Here is a 17,664-nt window from a genome sequence, read left to right on the forward strand (position 1 = left end):
AAGAAACGTTTGGGAATACACATTGTAACAGATACAGTATGAGTTTGTATGAGTTCCTCCATATCAAAAAGTAAACAAATTAAAAAGTAAGAATGGAAAGGTTTAGGAGTAATATAAAGGATTGTTGGTGATAAAACCTGTACAGTACATGGAAGAGAAGAATAGTGGAGTTAGATTGTGCTATAGAATAACGGCAAGTTTTACTATCAACTAATGTCACAAATCAAAAACCTTTCATGTTTTACAAAGAGCCACGATCAGGCTGGTTCAATCAGCTCACACCCTTAGCTGTAGCAGCCATTAGTGGTGGCATATAGAGTTTAAAGCCTGCTGCCAAAACATGGGGATGTCTCTGTCTCAACTCTGCTCTTGGTTTGTGGCTTCAGAAAAAAAAGCTTGCTTTTAAAGCCTCATTAATTAACTATTATTTTATAAGTGTTCTAAGTTGCCAATGTACTGAAGGTGTGGTGTAGACTAGCAACTGTTGTATAGTTTATGCTGAGGGGAAAAAAAATCATAAGACAGCGGCCAATTTGCTGCTGCACACTCTTACCTGTACAGCTGAGCACAACATTGTCCACTCACATGTAAAGTTCATTTCCCTGTTGTTAGTAGAAAAACTGTTTTTACACACACATTATCTCATTTTAGTTGTATAGGTACGTACGCATTTTATAGCACATTACTGACCAAAAATATTGTAGGAACGTTAACACTCACCAGATTCAACACCCCTGAGCACATTTAAAAAAACAGAACAAACTTCACCTTACATTGTACTATACAGTGTACCAAAAAGATCCTATTTTCATAAACCCAACAGCGTATAAATGCAATAATTCAGGTAGGACTCATCATTTAGCACGTGCTGTAGCAAGTTTCCTTAAGTGAATGATGGTGAAGTTGATGATGTTTGATGTTAGAGATAGTAATGGAGGTGTTGTTGATTGCAACGATGATGCATTTGATGGTGACTGTAATGATGAAAATGATGGATATATTTTTGATATATTTCTAACATATTTAACTTATGCACACACACCCCACCCCATGCCTGCCCACAAAACTCCTACATGTAAAAGGGAAAAGGTTTCAACCCAACCGTTATTAAAAGCAGTGAACCAGCTAACATGAGTATGTCTTTTATATGAATTGTATCATGTGATTTGATAGCTTATCTGAAGAGAGGATTTACTAAAGTTTAAACAGTCATTCTTGTTAACCCATTCTGTCTGACATAGTAAAGAGAATATCCTGTCTGCATGTTATAATGGGGCAACTTACTTCATTTTCTCTATATTATAAATTATGTTTAATAATAGTTATACCTATTTCCAGTTGTAGAAGAAATGCAATATTAATACAGAACATTGTGTGATTTATAGCTTATCAACAATACTGTTCACGGGCTGAACAATATTAGGTTTATATATGTACGTTTAAACTCTCTAGAAGTGAATTCATATCTTAGATGGGTTAGCGAGGTTAATAGCGAGATGAATAGAGTTTACACAGTTGCAGCATGGTAGCATTTGGCACACAGCTATTTATAATGCTGACTTTTAATCACACATACTGGGAAAATTAAAATTTAATTAATGAATTTTAATTGAGGTCTTATACTACCGCCCTCTGTAGAGTTATAAATTCTGCAAATGTAATTGCTTTCCGTCAGACTGACGAGCTCTTTGGCGGATGTTTCTTATTTTTTCATCGATCTAATAAAGTAAAACACGATTATCTGTAAATGTTAGCGGAAGTTCTAGTTTTTATTTTGAAAGGGTCGAAGCGGAAGTCTTCCTTGTTTCAGCAGTAGAGCGCGAGGGAGTCCGTCACAAATAATTTCTCCAAGCAACAGTTAAACTTTAGGTGAACGTAACCGTTTAACGTGAGTATATAACGATGGGAAGTTTAGTGTCGTTGGTGATAAATAAATAACTAGCACTATATCAAGTCACAGTAATGTGGTACTTGCTGCTAATCTTAGCTAGCAAACGTTTAGTTGTTATGCTAATCGCATGGGTACATGCTAACAGGAGCCAAAACAGTGGTTACAGTGACCGTTAGCCTTCCCTTATTTTTGTAGTGTTAAACGTTACTCCCGAATACAAAATTATCTTATAGAATAATGGCAAATAATCGACGCTCATGGTGTAGAATTGAGGTAACTTACTTTTACAGTCTGGTTCTTATAACGGATTGACGTGCTTCTGTTGCCAGGTGTCTTACAATGATCATTCCTATCCGGTGCTTCACGTGTGGAAAGATTGTGGGTAACAAGTGGGAGGCATACCTCGGTCTCCTTCAAGCCGAATACACTGAAGGGTGAGAAATGTTTTCTGATTTGTATACATGCATGTAATTTAGGTCCTTAAAGAACAACTAAAGCAGTTCACATCCGTGTGAGAGCTTTCTACAAGCAGAAAGACGCTGTGTAGGCGTGTCTGCTTTCTTCAGGGCATTGGGTTTTCTATGGACAGACTCTGGACGTGGCAATACAATGAATACACAGCAATTACCTGAAACCATTTAGGCAGCTATCATGACTGTTGTTTGCAGTAATATCCATGCACTTGACTTACTCCTTCCACGTGTATACAGCTGTGTAATGCATTAGCACTTACATTGTTTCCTTTATCTTTCTAAGTGACGCCCTTGATGCCCTGGGCCTGAAGAGATACTGTTGTCGGAGGATGCTCTTGTCTCATGTGGATCTTATTGAAAAATTGTTGAATTACGCGCCACTGGAGAAGTGATAACTGGTTCCCATCATGGCTGCAGAGACTTTGTGGGGATGTGACATGAATGTTTTCATGTCACAATGAAGTTCAAAAATGATTGTAATCCACTGTGACGACTTTAGGAATACTTTACATATTTGATGACTTGTTTTCTAAATAAAGCTGTTAAACAATGTCGACATTAAGCTTTTACTGTTTTTTTTTTCCAGTATATACAAATCTCATTAGTATATGACCATTGTGGTTCTTCAGTGAGCAAATGGACATGACCTGAATTCCAAAATAAAGGATAGGAAACACCACACTGGAATTACATTGTCAGGGAATGTTTTTAATTTGTAGATTTAATAGAAAAAAAAAACAATGAAAACAATGCACTGTATTACATACGTTACAGAGGTGTTTCCAAGCATGCAAACACATTTTCCTTATACAGGTAGAAGTCCAAGTAAGTACAGATGACTGAAGAACAAAAAGGTGCTTTACTCTTGTAGAGATCTTCAGTCTCACCTTGGATTTCTCCAGACTTTATATAACTTGTGCAGTTCTGTATCTTTGCTTTGCTTCACACCTAAAAACCCTGCACCTGTCTGAGGAGAAACACACCATACATTTAAAAGTCATTTACAAAAATGACATGTGGTCTTAATATGGCAAGTAGATTTCAGCAAGATCATCTAACAGGTTGTGTAACTCGTTCCTGTTAATATTTAATACAGTAAATTAAAATAGATTGGAACCATGGGACACAGCAAAGTCCAATATTTAGTTTTTGGCTATTATTGAATGCTGTTGGCTGTGAACTAAAAAAAATAAGCAGAGGACCTGTGACTGTATAGATACCTAAGATTTCTTTGTACACTGCAAATATATAATACAGATAAGCAACCACTATCAAGCCATCTCCATGCTTCACAGGAGGTGTTTAGGTTTCCCTTTGCAGCTACTTTGAGAGAGCTTGGTTACAGTCCCATTAACCTTACATTAAATAATAACTGCAACCTGTTTCATTATGACCTGGCCTTTTCAGACTTTCCTACTTTCTCTGGTCCATCTGTGTTATTTAGTCTGCCTTAATTGTCCTTTTCAAAAATGAATATACTAGATCTGATGTTTCCCACTATCAGAATACTAATAAGTAAGTTGTTTATTTTATAATGGAACTAAAAAAATGAAATGATGTATTGATGTTTACCATACATTTAGGGAAATGCTTACAGAGTCAGTGGTATCGATCTCTGTGATCTCTGTGCCTTTCTCGTTCTCGTGAGCGTTCCTTATCCCTCTCTCCACTCCTAGAATGCTCTCTGTGCCTTCGAGATGAGCCTGTGCCCTCCCAGCTGGAAGATTCTTCCCGGTCATGTTCTCTATCCCGTTCTCTATCACGTTCTCGCTCTCTGTCCCGACCTCGGTCGCGACCTCGGTCACGATCTCTCTCACGATCTTTGTCCCCAGAACGATTGTTACTCCTGCAAACACAACTGTTGGTGTTACACGCACGAGATGCACACAAATATATCAACATAATTGATATATAATACAATAATTACACACACCTGTAGCCATAGTTGCCTTGGATAGAAACTAAACAATCTTTGAGTGAAGTGACCAGGGCTTGGCAGCGATCATCTCCATACACCCTGGACTGCTTAATGATGGCGATGGCAGTTAATAGAGTTTCCATTGCTACTCGTAAGTCTCCTGCATAAAGATTAAATATTAGAGAAATGTATGCTTGAATATTGCGTTTAAAACAACTTACATGTAACAGGAAATAAATTTAACTCTTTCCAATTCTACTGAAGGTGAGAAATAGTGTACTTTGGCCATTCAGTTATTGGTATGTACCAGCCTTTTCCCTGTTTGACTTATTAACTGTGTTCCTAATCCACTTTACAGAATTGGACCTATACTTACCAGCTGTTGCTCCAGACACTGCTTTGGTGATGGCACTACTGGCAACAGCTCGATTTCTATTCATTAGATCTTCAAAATCTCCAGCTGTACTTTGAGATGTGTTTCTGAAAAATAAAGATTGTTGTCAGTCTTATTACTAAAATCCTATTTCTCTTGTTCCTCACTAGCAGAAATCACATTGTTACCTATGGCAATAGCTATAGGTTAATGCTATACAAATTTCCTCACTTTTGTTGACTGTACGATTTGCTGCTGTGCCCATCTTGCCCTGGTGTGAAAAATGCTGGATTTACATGAAAATTGGAAGATGCTTGTCCCGGAATAGGTAGTGGTTGAGCAGGAAAGAATGGTGGAGGTGGTAGTGGTGGTGGTAGGATGTTCGGAGGCATATGTGGGAAAGGAGCCGTGAGGTGGCTAAGAAAAGGGTTTGGTGATGACTGGAAACTGTTTGGAGGTGGGTGTGATGGAAAAAGTGGAGGTAAAGGGGGAGGGCTGGGCTCTTGTGGCAATAATGATGGAATCTTCTCTGAAGAATCAGAGTCCTTAGAATTGTTACGCAGGGGTATACCTGTAGAGAACATGTGACAGATGACAATCACAATGTTTTAACAACAAATTTGGTTGTTTTTTATTATTGTTAAAATTGTTTTGCTCTTACGTTTATTTGCTATGTCTTCAAACATAGTGAGGTTCTGGCGGGTGGCAAAGCGACAGTCTATTCTTCCTCCATTAAGTTGACATTTTGGTATTTTTTCCAACAATGTTTTTAACGACTCTTCTGACATTACCACCACTTCTGCATAGCTGTATTATAAAGTAGGAGAAATTATACTTGTTTGAGAAATCAGATTATATTTTACCAGCTGTTTATACTCTTCATATGTGCAAAATTTCAATTTACTGCAAACTTGACAATACACACAGATTGTTATCTGTGTATTCATAAATGAATAGTTAATTATTTTCAACATCTGCTGCACTCACCCTCTCGATTGGCCATTTACTCTGTTCTCTGCAAATTTTATTTCTTTGATGTCCTTCACACCCAACCTTTGAGCCATGTTAATAAGGTCCATGTCAGATGTCCACTGCAAGTAATAGTAGGTTAAGGAAAAATGAAAGGGACAAATGCTGGTAGACAGTCACTTGATCTTTATCAGTAGTACAACTTAAAAGAAAAACATTAAATTGATTGCCAAAAATCACCTTCTATGCAGTTGAAAAAAATGTTATTGTGAGAAAAATGCTTGATGATATAACTGTGTTACAAATACAAAAGACGGGGAACATAACACAAATTTGAGCCGGCATTCAGAGTGACTTTTACTCACCCAAGAGAAATTTCCAATATACAAGGACAATCTCCTCCCCGGATTCCCTGTTTTCTCATCTTTTACTGCTGTTAATTTAGGCTTCTCGTTAGCTGGTGTCTCGGTGGAGGGAAGTACATTAGCAGTAACTTTCTTGTCCTGATCAACTGAACCAGTCAGAACAGCATCAAACAGTTCATTTGCTTCAGCAATTCTGTCAAACTCCTGTGGGAGGTAGAAAATAGTATCAAAACCACAATACACTTACAACAGCCATCTGAAAATGTCCTGAGGCTCAGCTGCGTTAAGTTAGAAGCGACAGGGGTTCGCTCTTCAAAATATATTTTGGCACAAAAAGCAAACCAATATTGATAATCTAATCGTTTAAATAATGGTACCCATGAGTTAAAGTATAACACGAAAAAACCCGATCCAACCCAGTACCCAATATTATGAATTGTTTGGTATATGAGCCTGAACATAAACTTTTCAAATAAATGAAAGACCTTACTTTAATCCTAGCACCCACGGCTCCGAAGAACGCACAGCCACATCTCTTTTGTTCTACTGCAACTGCTACTATACACAACTCTTCAACGCCACACTCACCTCGTCGTTTGGATTCAGGTCACTGTACAAACTCAGGCGATCGTTCTTGGAGGAACTCGGTCCAGCAGCAGGTCTTGCACCAGCCATCACGTGGGCCTCAGATAATACTGTCAACGCTCCTGCAGCAGGTTTAGTATCTTGTTTTCGGACTTGTTTACAAATACACTTGTACACTGTACAGTGCACACAAACACCGTTGTAGTGTCAAAATTGAAGAATTTGTGTTGACATTAGCTAACGAATTGTTCCTAACGGTTAGCTAACGTGCCGTTCGAGCACTCGAAAACAAACTAGCTAAAACAAAACAAGAGAACCCGAGAATAACATAAACGGACATACGTTAAGAAATCAAATTTTAATAAAAACTGTGAAAAAATAACGTTATTTTATTTCCTTTTCTGCAGTCTATGACTGCACTGAATAGTTTAGGACCATTATGGGTTAGCTACTGTTGCTAAGTATTCTTGAACGTTTAGTGAGAAGTGCGTCGGAGATATTTAACCGGCTAACAACACCCATTAACTTTGGGTTCCTGTTGGCGAATTATTTTCTGTACTAGGGTGAAAAGGAACGCATTTGGAGTTTATTGCGATTCCACAAGATATCTAAATCGCCATAATTAAGTAATAACATTTAATCGCACCACGTTTACTTGTTTTACGCTTTTTGTTAGCTAAACATTAGTATTCTCCTAATAATATGGCGTCATGTGTACGCTGAATTCAGTCATCCGTCGTTAGTTTCCCCCGGACGTGAAACCTGTGTTTTCGCTGCTTGTGTGTGACTTTCATACGTTTCCACGACGGAGGAGCAGCTCATCTAAATACTTCTCAGCGTCTTAAAAAGACGGTTAAAGCCATGAGTTTTGCTGTTAAGAGAGTGAGTTATCAAGTACATTTTCAATGAAAGTGTAGAGCTGTTCGTTAACGTTTTAGTGACACGGTAGTTCTGACAAGACGTTTAAAATAAGCCTGATTTATATTAGTTAGCGCTGATGTAACTAATGTAGAGATCATCTGTTAATATTGAATGTCATGGTTAAAGTCTTTTGTTGTAACAACAGTAGTTGTTATTGTGTGGTCCATGTTGATGTACTGTTTGACTCTTTATGTTAGAGATACTAAATTAAACAGCTTTGAGTAGTGTTTTACATATGCACTCTCCTGTAAGCTGGTGACAGGGGTCTTCAGGGCAGCATGGAGACCATCAGTCACAGGGCTGGTTTCATCTCGTGGTTACCGTGGAGATGCTCCCGATGACACCAAGGTTGACCTGATTGAGATCCCTCTGCCACCCTGGGAGGAAAAGCCAGATGAAACCACTGACATTAAGAGACGCAGGCTTCTTTATGAGAGTCGCAAGAGGGGCATGTTGGAGAACTGCATATTACTGAGGTATGTTTTGTTATTTTATCGTAATCCTGAATGATAGATTATCACTTACACCTCATTAACATTCTTTTAGCTATTTGAACACTAGCTCCACTGTCAGTTGCTTTAATGGTTCATAATAACTAATATTGTTATTGCCTAAGTCATAGGCATTTATTAAATTAACAGAAATTAAGCTAATGATGTAAAGAAGTTGGGTTTTCTAGATTTAGGCAACACTACTACTGGTATTCAATACAGCAAGTTTCCAACAAGTTTTTTGTTCTGATGTTGTTTTGTGTTCCTTAGAAGGTTTTTTCCAGTTTAAATTCTCTCCATCCCTCCTTTAGTCTTTTTGCAAAGCAATACCTGAGCACAATGACAGAGAAGCAGCTGCGGCAGTATGACAGGCTGATTAATGAACCAAGCAATGACTGGGACATCTACTACTGGGCGACAGGTGACGCCATCATTTTTTTTCTATTCAAACTGGAGCTAACTAATACAGTTTATTAACCATGCCTAGTCAGCAGCAAATCACATGTTACTAAGGCACGAAAAGGGAGGTGGAGAAACTTTTAGAGACTCACTGCAAAACATTTAAATGTTTCATGATAAAAACATTTTATCTTGCAGCATTACTGTTTATGCAAATCACAAAAAGATTTCTCAGTAACACAAAAAATGAAAAACCTATCAGCTTTATTTGGTTCTGTAATGTTGCTGTTGTCACTCTGGTATTACATTCTCACTTTCCGCCTTAAACACCCTCCTAATTTGATTTTCTTTTTTGTATGTTTGTTTTATTAGTAATAATGATTCTGTGTGAAAATAACATCAACATCAACACATCCAACTGGAAGCAACACATTAGAAAACCAAACAAGACTAAATAATTGCCAAGTTGGTACCGGGTTTTTCAAATAAACAGAGAATCTTAAAGGCACATTCAAATTTCAGTGACCCAAGCAGAAAAGAAAGCTGAAAGCTGTACTGTTTTTGTCTTTGATGAACCGCAATATAGTAATAGCAAACTAATACAAATGGTCACGAAATCTTTACTTCTTGTTCATGTGTCATGAGACAAGACAAGAAAACCGCCATGTTGCCAGCTCCAGTCTTTAGGTTTTATGTACTCAGCTTATCCTAAAATAGACAAAAGTGATGTCTGTGTGCTCATTGTTCTTCAGCCATCTGCTGTAAAAAAGAAATCTCATTTTGCCTTTCCTTCTGTGATGACTGTATGTTTTCTTTGTTCCCCAACAGAAGCTCTTCCCACTCCCGAGGTTTATCAAGGAGAGGTTATGGACATGCTGAAGGAGTTCACAAAGAATCGTAACCATGAACAGAGGCTGGATGCCCCCAGCTTGGAGTACCTGGATAAGGATAGTCGATAAGGTCTATGACCTTCTCGAAGACTCAACCCTCATCAAGTGAAACATCAATGTTACAGCGTTCTAGAAAAATGTTCTGGAAGTTATGTTTTTCCTTTACAAATGCAGCAACATGTGTAAATTTATCATGGAGGACAAAAATGTTTAGAACACTTGACTATGAAGTGCTTACATGAGAATTCGTAGCAGTCGACCGTTAAATAGAGGCGTTAATGGCTCTGATGCAACACAAGGTCAAGTGTTGTGAATCATTTCTAATATCTATGCTGTATATTTGTAAATCATGTTTGTAAATTAAAGTCTGTATGTGTAAGATGGATACTGGGAAATCTTGCTTTTATAAATATATACAATATATGTTTACAAGTACAACAATCAAAGTGTGCCTATTATAAACAGTGTTTTTTTTAATAAATGTTCGTCGTTTGATTTTAGGTGATATATCTCTTTTATCACAGAGTGGGATCACATGACGTGAGGGTGCCATGACACAGTAGACTCTACATTTGTTACATAATGAAGGTTGTGTTGCCTGCAGTGTCCATGTATAGACACCAGATGGAAGCAGATGACTTAACTTTCAGTGATGGTCAAATGGAGGCGCCTGCTTATCTTGGTGCCTCAGGAAAAATCGATCACTGTGTGTGTATATATATAAATATATGAAAGCAGGATATAATGTGAAAATATAATCTGCCACATTAACTTGATCTGGTGAGACCATTTATGCTGCTGCTTCTAGACAATGGAAACTGAGATGCAAGCCATACAAATACCATTTTTCAAAAAAATAATAATAAACAGGTTTTTGTTACAAGATTCATAAATTAGTGCGTCTGCAATTCTGTTTTCCACGAGGATGCTTTTCTAAACAAACCCCAGATGTTTGCTCAGATAATTAAACATAATTATATTTCTTGTAATTTCTCTGTTGAATGTGAATAAAATATGTGGCCTGGCTGTGTCATGTTGGTACAGTGGAACCTTGCGCTGAGAGCAGAAGGGAAATGCCCTCTGGCCAGAAGATGTGAACGGAATCTCAAATCAGACCACAAGTCTGTTTGTGTACGCCTGTAGAATTCTAATGTACACGTGAGCCACTTCCAAGGTTTTACACAAACAAGGCACTCGTGCATTCAAGGGTCAAATGCATTGCCATGTGTTTCCTTTGAAGGGTAAACCTCAAGTAAGAGCCCGGTCCAGTCTTTGTTGATGTTCTCAGTAAAGCCCCAAACTGGGGTGATGTCTGGGTTTCCTCTTTAACCACATTTCCTCAAGTGCTTATAAGTCCTGGGCTTGAGGATTTCCATTTTCTGTGACCATATTTTACTGCAGTACATTTTAGAGATAAGTGTACTGACCGTACAAGAAAATAAATCAACAGTGGGTAAAAGTTGGACTGTCCTGAACTACAGCTAAAGTCAGATACATGCACACTGAGTGGGGACAGTTTACGTCTTCTCTGCTCTGAGGCCTGTTTAGAGTGTGCGTTCATCAGCTGCCCACACACACCCACGGTGCCTATCTGGAGCCCAGCACTCCAGGAAACCTCCACTGCTCTTCATGCGTCGTGACAGCTCTGTGTTTTATCCTTAGCCCTGCCATCGCCCTCTCCTCAGCATCATGCTGTCTTATTTCTTCTATCCAGCAGTGGTCCCAAACCAACCAGTGTCTTCTGGTGTCTTCTGTAGAGGCCTGAGTGGAACAGCAGAGGAGAGAAGCCGCCCTCGCTGGTGAGAAAAGAGGGAGTTCAGATTCAGGAAAGAAGCTGCTGAGTTCAACCTTTGCTCACCGTTACTCCGTTGCTCACTCCTTTCTTTTCAGAGCAGGACGTTTCATTAATAATAAAGATGCTTGTTTGTTGACTTTCAAATCCAAGTCTTATTTCTGCTTCGGCTTTAACAGTGAAGATAACAGAAATCACCTTGGATTCTAGCAGGTTCTGTAATACCTGCATCAGTAACCCTTAATTATTGCATCTGTACCAACACACTCATGAGACAAGCAAGGTTCTGCTTCAGTATAAGCAGAACTAACACTAACAATACTTACATTTACACACCTACATTCATTTCTACAGTACATGTGATGTAATAATATTTTAGTATACAGTAGTAATCAATTTCATCCAGTATAACTCCTTACTGTAATGTCTTTTTGGCCAATAAAGCTTCAATTAAAACTCTATGAATTTGTAAAATTTCTAAAAGAATTCTTATTTCACCCACTGAAGTAAAATACAGACCAGTTAACGCTGGAACTCCACCCATAGCTACAATGTGTGCTTGCATGACAATCACAATCACCAGACCAGGGCTTTTTTATATACACATTTATATCCGTATGTACACTGTACAGATTTCAAAAAATAAATGGTTGATATTTAACATTGTGCACCCACAGATGTGTCAATACAGAGAGAAATGGGAGTGAACGACGGGGCAGCGATACCAAGGACAGAGATATCAAAGACCCCCCCGATACACTGATGAGTGTTTTTTCCATACAGGATACTTCACAATCAGTTGTACAGTATGTAAATTAAAATGTTGCTGGTTAACCTCTCTTAGTCTCAAGCAGAATGCCCTAAACTTTAAATGTGAGCTCGTCCCTTAAAAGCATGTTATCTGTGGTCAGTAAACAGTGAACAAACAATACTGGAGTGTGATTTCAACTGAAACAGCCACTTCATTTATAAGCTAATAAATACTTATGCTCCTCTTATTGACGTGACTTCCACTAAGCTGTTATAACGTGACACTTTGTGGCCACTCGGACAGTTAGGTGATGGTGTTTCTGGTTATTTTGGGACGTGCCAGTGCTCGGCTCTGACCTGAGATGTAGCTAACGCTGAGGTGATGATTATCTCCCGTCTCACCTTCCTCCCTCCCTGACTCTGGCAGAGGGAGCACATATGGTGACGAGCAGGGTGTGGCAGGTTTTCATAAGGCACACACAGAACACTTGGTGCTGGAAAGCATGTGTGCACAGCGGGGCGTTTCAGGGGCAACGTCACCTGTGATGCCGCGGAGCCGCCCTTTATTTTAGCCTCAGTGAGTCGGACAGGAAGGACAGAGAGGACAAAGTGCTGTCACTTACTGTATGTCTTTAACTCAAACCCTGGTACATGCTGGATAAAGAAAACACTTAAGGTTACACTTAAGGTCGTCTTATAGCTGCTTAGTGACATTTCAAATTTGTGTAACAAATCTCGCGTCCTCGCAAATCAAATAACTGCGGCCGACTTGGAAAATAACTCTGCTTATGAAGAGAGGTTTGTTCCAGCGCTGTTGCCAACAAGTGCAGTGATTCTTGAAGACGAGACAGCTTTAAAAAACACATTTCTTTGTACATCTGGATTGTTTCATACAGAATAAAAACGGTAAACAATGTTCTTCTGTATTAAACTGGCAAAATAGAACTCAGTGCAGATATAAACACAGAGACTCACAGTAAATACAATCACACAAACAGAAGCTCAAATATTGACACACACACACACACACACACACACACACACACACACACACACACACACACACACACACACACATCCAGTAGACAAAAAACAACAAGTGGAATGTAAAAAGACTTTTCTCCTACGTATTATTAGTCTCGTTTCTTTCCATTCATACACATTCTGTATCTGGGCAGTGCAGGAGGTCACATTCAGGCCGTGAAGCAAACATCTGGAAGACTAACAATTTTCTGAACTAACTCAAAATGGCATCTAAGAAAATAAAAAGAAAGCTTTTGTTGTCACAGATCAGCAGTAAATATTAAACCGTCTAAAATTTCTTCCCACACTGTGTCTGCACTTTGGAAAAAGAAAAACAAGGGCTGACCTGTGACCTCCCCACATCGCTGGCGAGCTTCAACACTACAAGGTCAAACGGTGCCTTATGTTCACCATCATTGTCAAGGGCAACGCTCTCTTCAACAGTGTCTTTAATTTAGCTGTTCAAGTCCATAACTCTCTCTCCCTCTCTCATTGATTCTCACAAACACACACGCAAAAACACAAACACACACAGAGTAACCCACACCTCCACACGCATGGAAGCTGGCTTTTTGCTTATTTTCTGTGTCTGGAAGAACAGGTTGATTTTCTAAGTTCTTTTGAAAACCCAAAAAATTAAACACAACATTAATCACTTGACTGGCTTTTTTTCTGTCAGTTGGGATTTCTCTATTCCAAGAAAATAGAAAAAGCATGTTTTTTGACACTTGTCCACGTCGGATCGGTGTTAAATGTTCGTGTTATATCCTTTTTTTGTTGTCGTCGAGGAACTACATTTGGGGTTACAGCACATCACCCACAGCACGCACAGACAACAAAGGGTTCCAGCCAAAGCAGAATTATTACAGTGACGTCAGAGAAAATGAGAAAAGATCAAACATGAGTTGAGTGTCCACTTCTAGTCCAGTTCCCTTTGAAATACAGCCCATCGCTCTTTCGCGGCGATGCAGGAATGCGGAAGGGGACTTCAACAAAGAGGCGAGGAGCCGGTGGGAGAGTCCTCGCTGCAACACCAGATGGACGTGGACGGTGGTTGGCAGAGGTGGGCGCCGTTCACACTCAGGTGGGCGATCGAGTGCGGCCTGTCTGACGGTCGCAATGCCGGCTAGATCCGGTTTTGGTCGGCAGGTCGGCGTCGCGTGTGGCAAAAGGTGCTGCTCTGATGTTAAACAGAGAATGGTTAACAAGGTGAGGGACAGACTAAGAGATATCTAGAAAAACTAATCTCATATAAAGAGTACAAGAAGAGAGTGAGTACAGACATCAAAGACATTTTTCAGTTCAGACAAAGGGATGAGGTGGACATCAGATCTTGACAAGGGTGAAATTTAAGGAGGGTGTCACGAGAACTCTGGGTTGGGGATATCAAAGAGGCCTGAGAACAAAGAGATGACACATTTTCTGCAGCTCAAGACTGCAGTCTTGGGGAGTAGAGGATGTGTGCTGAGGTTAGGGGCTGAGAGGCTGATGCTGAATTCAGAGGAGGACAGAACACTGTAGGCAGTTTGGGCCCGTGGTCCCTCAGGCCTTGAGAGCGTGCCACTGGGCCACGGTGGTGCGAGGGTGCCCCATCATGTCCTTCCAGTGTTTTACCTCCGCGGGGCCACTTTTCCAGGAAAGATAAATCTGTGGGAACGAGAGCGTCACTGTAAGTCACACAGCATCACGCAGAGATGGATGTTATTTGTAAAGAGCCGTCTCCAAATCCAGTGGGGTATTAAAGAAAAAAGGCCCGCTAAGCCTGCCACTCGAACTCAGCCCAAATCCAGCGCAGAGGAAAAAGCCTCTAGAGGAACCGATTTCACCCGCTGAAATAGTCTGAGAAAGGCTAATTCTGACACTAATTAAAATCAAACACTGAGTTTAATGTCATCCTCGGTAGAAGGGAAAAATATCCGCACATGTGGAAGTCTTCTGAGCTCCAACTTATTTAGTGCCATGTAATAAAAAAGTAATTATAACTACTCTGTTGGCAGATAAGATGTGATTAGCATAGCAACAAGTAAAGCACCTGCAGTTACTGTAGATGCATCACTGAAAGGACGACAAAAGCCCATTTACCAAGAACAATGTCCTTTTGGTGTTAAATTCCACCTTAAATCCACTGTTTCTATTATTTTGTCCAGCTCATTTACATTAGCGGCGCTAGACCAAAGTACAGCAGCATGTCCATACAGTCGTATAGACATTATCACATTCACACCTCTCCTGGACTCCTGTGCTGAATCCTTGAGGAATTTGGAATATCTGGTCTCCTCACTGGGGCAATAGAAATGTTTTACTGTGAGACAAGCAGATGAATCACAGCTTAGGCGACAGATGAGCAGATATGGCGCCTCACATCAAAGCTAAAATAGCTTTTCCACTTATAGAATTAACAGACTGCTCAACGTTGGGTCGAAATAGAAAATGTTATTAGATGCGCATTTCACAGCAAACGCTATCGTGTGTCTGCACACGTGATGCTTACTAGCCATTGGTGTATATTCGGTGGAAGCAAGAAAAGTGGTTTTGAATTAGCGTCTCGTTTGTCACAGCACACTGGTGTCCGCGCTCCAGCAGGGGGCGCTAGAGACTGACCGCGCGCTCCGCTGCTGAGAGAATGTTACGGAGCCAGATAAAAAAAAAAAAGCAGAGAGGAAGAGGGGAACGACAAGAAGGAAGAAGCGAAGAAGAAGAGGGAAGGAGATACCTTTCCAATGACATCATTGCGACTGAGCCTGTCCTTGTCCATGACGGTGATAATTATGGTGGTCTCCCTCAGCACGTGGGCAGGCACATCAAAGGGGAAGGACTCGTTGAAAACCGGGTTCAGACACCGTTTCATTACCACCGTCTTCTTCTTCTCCACACGCTTGTCCTTGTGCATCAGCCACACTTTAACATAGGGGTCTGTGCAGAGGAAATAAATGAATCATGTTTATGCCAATTTAACATGAGCAAACACAAACGTTTATGCTATTATAAACTGAACAGCATTTTCTAGTGGTTCTATTTTTGAAGTGCCAGTGATGCAGAAGGGCAACACTAAAAGGAGAAGGAGCGTCTATACCAGAAGTGCCTCCAATGTCCATGGCTTTGAGGTTGCGGGCTTTGATGATGCTTACAGTGATGGTGTTGGCGGTGGGGTTGTAGCACAAAGACACCAACAGATCTCCTCGACTTCCCTGCAGAAATAGCAAACGACAACAAGGAGATGTTTACGCTGCCGGTCTGTCTCCGTGCGTTGCCGCCTGTGATTCGGTTTCTTCCTCTGGCTGTCTGTGTTCTCTCCATCTACCTGTCATCCTCACTATATTCCCTCCTCTCTTCTCCCACCAGCGCGCCGCTGCCACATTTCCCCTGGGAGTGTCAAGGCAGCCAGGAATGACATCACCCGTTACATTCTGTCCCATCTTCTCTTTCCACCCCCACCCCTTCCTTCCAATCCTTCCTACTCACACTGCCATCGCTACATGGTTTCAGCTCCTTCCAGAAAGTCTGCATGTTGGCCAGGTCCAGTTTGTTGAGGGGGATGGACACCTCTCCTATGGGATCGTTCCGGCTGAAGCGGTCATAGTCGAGAACCTGCAAGTATAAAGTCCTCTGGACCACCTTCTCGTATGGAAACCCTGGCAAATAAACAAATACAAAAAAATGGCCTCAACAACAACAGGCATGTTAGCAAGTTAAGGTTTAAGATGTGTGAAAAGCAGCTTCCCGTCAAACCTTCGAACAGGAAGGTCTCGTTCCAGTGGGGGTTGAGGTTCTTCCTCTTCACTTTGGTCTCCAGTTTGTGCTTCTTGTCTGGCAACAGGTAGAGTTTGACGAATGGATCGGAGGTGCCGGAAAAGTCCTTAGCAGGCAAATCTTGGCCCTTCAGGATTTTGACGGTGAGAGTGGAGTCCTGAAAACTGTAGCCCACGCTGAACTGGATCCGACCCAGCTTCTCACACACGGCACCTTCATGTTCATCTTCCTCTGAACCTGGAGACAACTAGGACATTGAGGTGAAGAGGAGACAGATGTTACTGGTGTTTATTACAGTTTATGTTTATTTTTATGCACAGTTCATAGAGGACACCTAGTTTTCAACATATAAGTCAGTTTACATAAACCACAAAATAAATATGAATATGATATGAAAATTTGGGCGCTAATAACAAAAATAAGTTGTAGTTTTAATTGCACTGTCCTCAAATATTCCAACTATTTTGACTAATTTAAACTGACCTAACAATACATGTAGATTCTCATACTGTGTGTTTGCTAAGCCTGTTTTTATCCAGGGTATTGTTTTTCACAGCCCGATCACACACGTATTCACACCTGGAAGCTGCCAGCACAGCCGCAGTCCGACCTGCTGGTCACTGAGCAGCTGCTTTTCAGGGCTCTGGCTCCACGGCACCACAGCGGTGCCTGTGACTTTTCCAGTCGGTGACTTAATCCTGTCAGTCCGGAAATCCACCCTTGCAGGTACGAGCTCGCCCGTCAAATCTAATCTCCGTGCCATCACAGCTCCAGATCAACCAATAAATAACATGATTGAAGAATACGACCATACGACCATGTCCACCGACTTAAAAGGCGGTGAGATCTTCAATCAGACTCATTTACTGTGATTTACAGTTGGATTATTTTAGGTTCTAACAGTGACTGTCAGCTACCAGGTGGCCTCCCTTTGTCCAACCTGGGAAAAAAGATGGCTGTGTGGGGGTGAAAGCCAGCCTGTTGGCTGGTAGACATGTATGGAGGAAGGAAGCTCAAGTTTGAGAAGTGCTGCTATCTGATGTGGGATGAGCTGGAGGCATTAGTCAAGGAGCA

The 17,664-nt window shown here is 40.6% G+C and overlaps 4 protein-coding genes across 8 annotated transcripts in view; 2 read left to right on the top strand and 2 right to left on the bottom strand.

The window, feature by feature from the left end:
• The first annotated feature begins 1,735 nt into the window (after positions 1 to 1,735).
• On the top strand, positions 1,736 to 2,920 carry polr2l (RNA polymerase II, I and III subunit L). The gene is made up of 3 exons (XM_029145021.3): positions 1,736 to 1,888; positions 2,221 to 2,325; positions 2,648 to 2,920. Exons 2-3 carry the CDS (start codon positions 2,231 to 2,233, stop codon positions 2,754 to 2,756), a joined length of 204 nt encoding a protein of 67 aa, XP_029000854.1. The 5' UTR covers positions 1,736 to 1,888; positions 2,221 to 2,230; the 3' UTR covers positions 2,757 to 2,920.
• Positions 2,921 to 3,051: 131 nt separating this feature from the next.
• On the bottom strand, positions 3,052 to 7,022 carry LOC114852533 (cleavage and polyadenylation specificity factor subunit 7-like). 2 transcript variants are annotated; one of them, XM_029145018.3, is made up of 9 exons: positions 6,578 to 7,022; positions 5,990 to 6,193; positions 5,643 to 5,746; positions 5,317 to 5,462; positions 4,887 to 5,226; positions 4,659 to 4,762; positions 4,298 to 4,442; positions 3,960 to 4,210; positions 3,052 to 3,331 (listed from the first exon to the last, which is right to left on the bottom strand). In XM_029145018.3, the coding sequence occupies exons 1-8, from the start codon at positions 6,662 to 6,664 to the stop codon at positions 3,964 to 3,966; spliced, it is 1,377 nt and encodes a 458-aa protein (XP_029000851.1). In that variant the 5' UTR covers positions 6,665 to 7,022; the 3' UTR covers positions 3,052 to 3,331; positions 3,960 to 3,963. The 2 variants fall into 2 exon arrangements, with proteins under 2 accessions (XP_029000851.1, XP_029000852.1); XM_029145019.3 differs by having other exon boundaries at positions 3,942 to 4,210.
• Positions 7,023 to 7,224: 202 nt separating this feature from the next.
• Positions 7,225 to 9,660, top strand: sdhaf2 (succinate dehydrogenase complex assembly factor 2). Its single transcript, XM_029145020.3, has 4 exons — positions 7,225 to 7,456; positions 7,748 to 7,971; positions 8,298 to 8,407; positions 9,214 to 9,660. Exons 1-4 carry the CDS (start codon positions 7,436 to 7,438, stop codon positions 9,342 to 9,344), a joined length of 486 nt encoding a protein of 161 aa, XP_029000853.1. The 5' UTR covers positions 7,225 to 7,435; the 3' UTR covers positions 9,345 to 9,660.
• A 1,996-nt stretch (positions 9,661 to 11,656) lies between these two features.
• syt7b (synaptotagmin VIIb) overlaps positions 11,657 to 17,664 on the bottom strand; it is a 51,537-nt gene continuing 45,529 nt past the window's right edge. For all 4 annotated transcript variants that reach the window (XM_029145015.3, XM_029145013.3, XM_029145016.3 and 1 more), the window contains 5 exons: positions 16,570 to 16,837; positions 16,303 to 16,472; positions 15,914 to 16,028; positions 15,554 to 15,753; positions 11,657 to 14,487 (listed from right to left, as the gene is read on the bottom strand). In XM_029145015.3, coding sequence (XP_029000848.1) covers positions 14,383 to 14,487; positions 15,554 to 15,753; positions 15,914 to 16,028; positions 16,303 to 16,472; positions 16,570 to 16,837 — 858 coding nt within the window. In that variant the 3' untranslated portion in view covers positions 11,657 to 14,382. The remainder of the gene's footprint in view (positions 14,488 to 15,553; positions 15,754 to 15,913; positions 16,029 to 16,302; positions 16,473 to 16,569; positions 16,838 to 17,664) is intronic.

The sequence above is a fragment of the Betta splendens genome, chromosome 3, assembly GCF_900634795.4.
Source record: "Betta splendens chromosome 3, fBetSpl5.4, whole genome shotgun sequence".
Lineage (NCBI taxonomy): Eukaryota > Metazoa > Chordata > Actinopteri > Anabantiformes > Osphronemidae > Betta > Betta splendens.

Coding starts and splice junctions, on each gene's coding strand:
- LOC114852533 (XM_029145018.3), bottom strand. CDS start 6,664: ATGGCTGGTGCAAGACCTGCTGCTGGACCGAGTTCCTCCAAGAACGAT. Junction 6,194..6,577: donor ACCTGAATCCAAACGACGAG/GTGAGTGTGGCG, acceptor TACCTCCCACAG/GAGTTTGACAGAATTGCTGA. Junction 5,227..5,316: donor TGAAGACATAGCAAATAAAC/GTAAGAGCAAAA, acceptor TGTTCTCTACAG/GTATACCCCTGCGTAACAAT.
- polr2l (XM_029145021.3), top strand. CDS start 2,231: ATGATCATTCCTATCCGGTGCTTCACGTGTGGAAAGATTGTGGGTAAC. Junction 2,326..2,647: donor CAAGCCGAATACACTGAAGG/GTGAGAAATGTT, acceptor TATCTTTCTAAG/TGACGCCCTTGATGCCCTGG.
- sdhaf2 (XM_029145020.3), top strand. CDS start 7,436: ATGAGTTTTGCTGTTAAGAGA. Junction 7,972..8,297: donor GAGAACTGCATATTACTGAG/GTATGTTTTGTT, acceptor TCCCTCCTTTAG/TCTTTTTGCAAAGCAATACC. Junction 8,408..9,213: donor CATCTACTACTGGGCGACAG/GTGACGCCATCA, acceptor GTTCCCCAACAG/AAGCTCTTCCCACTCCCGAG.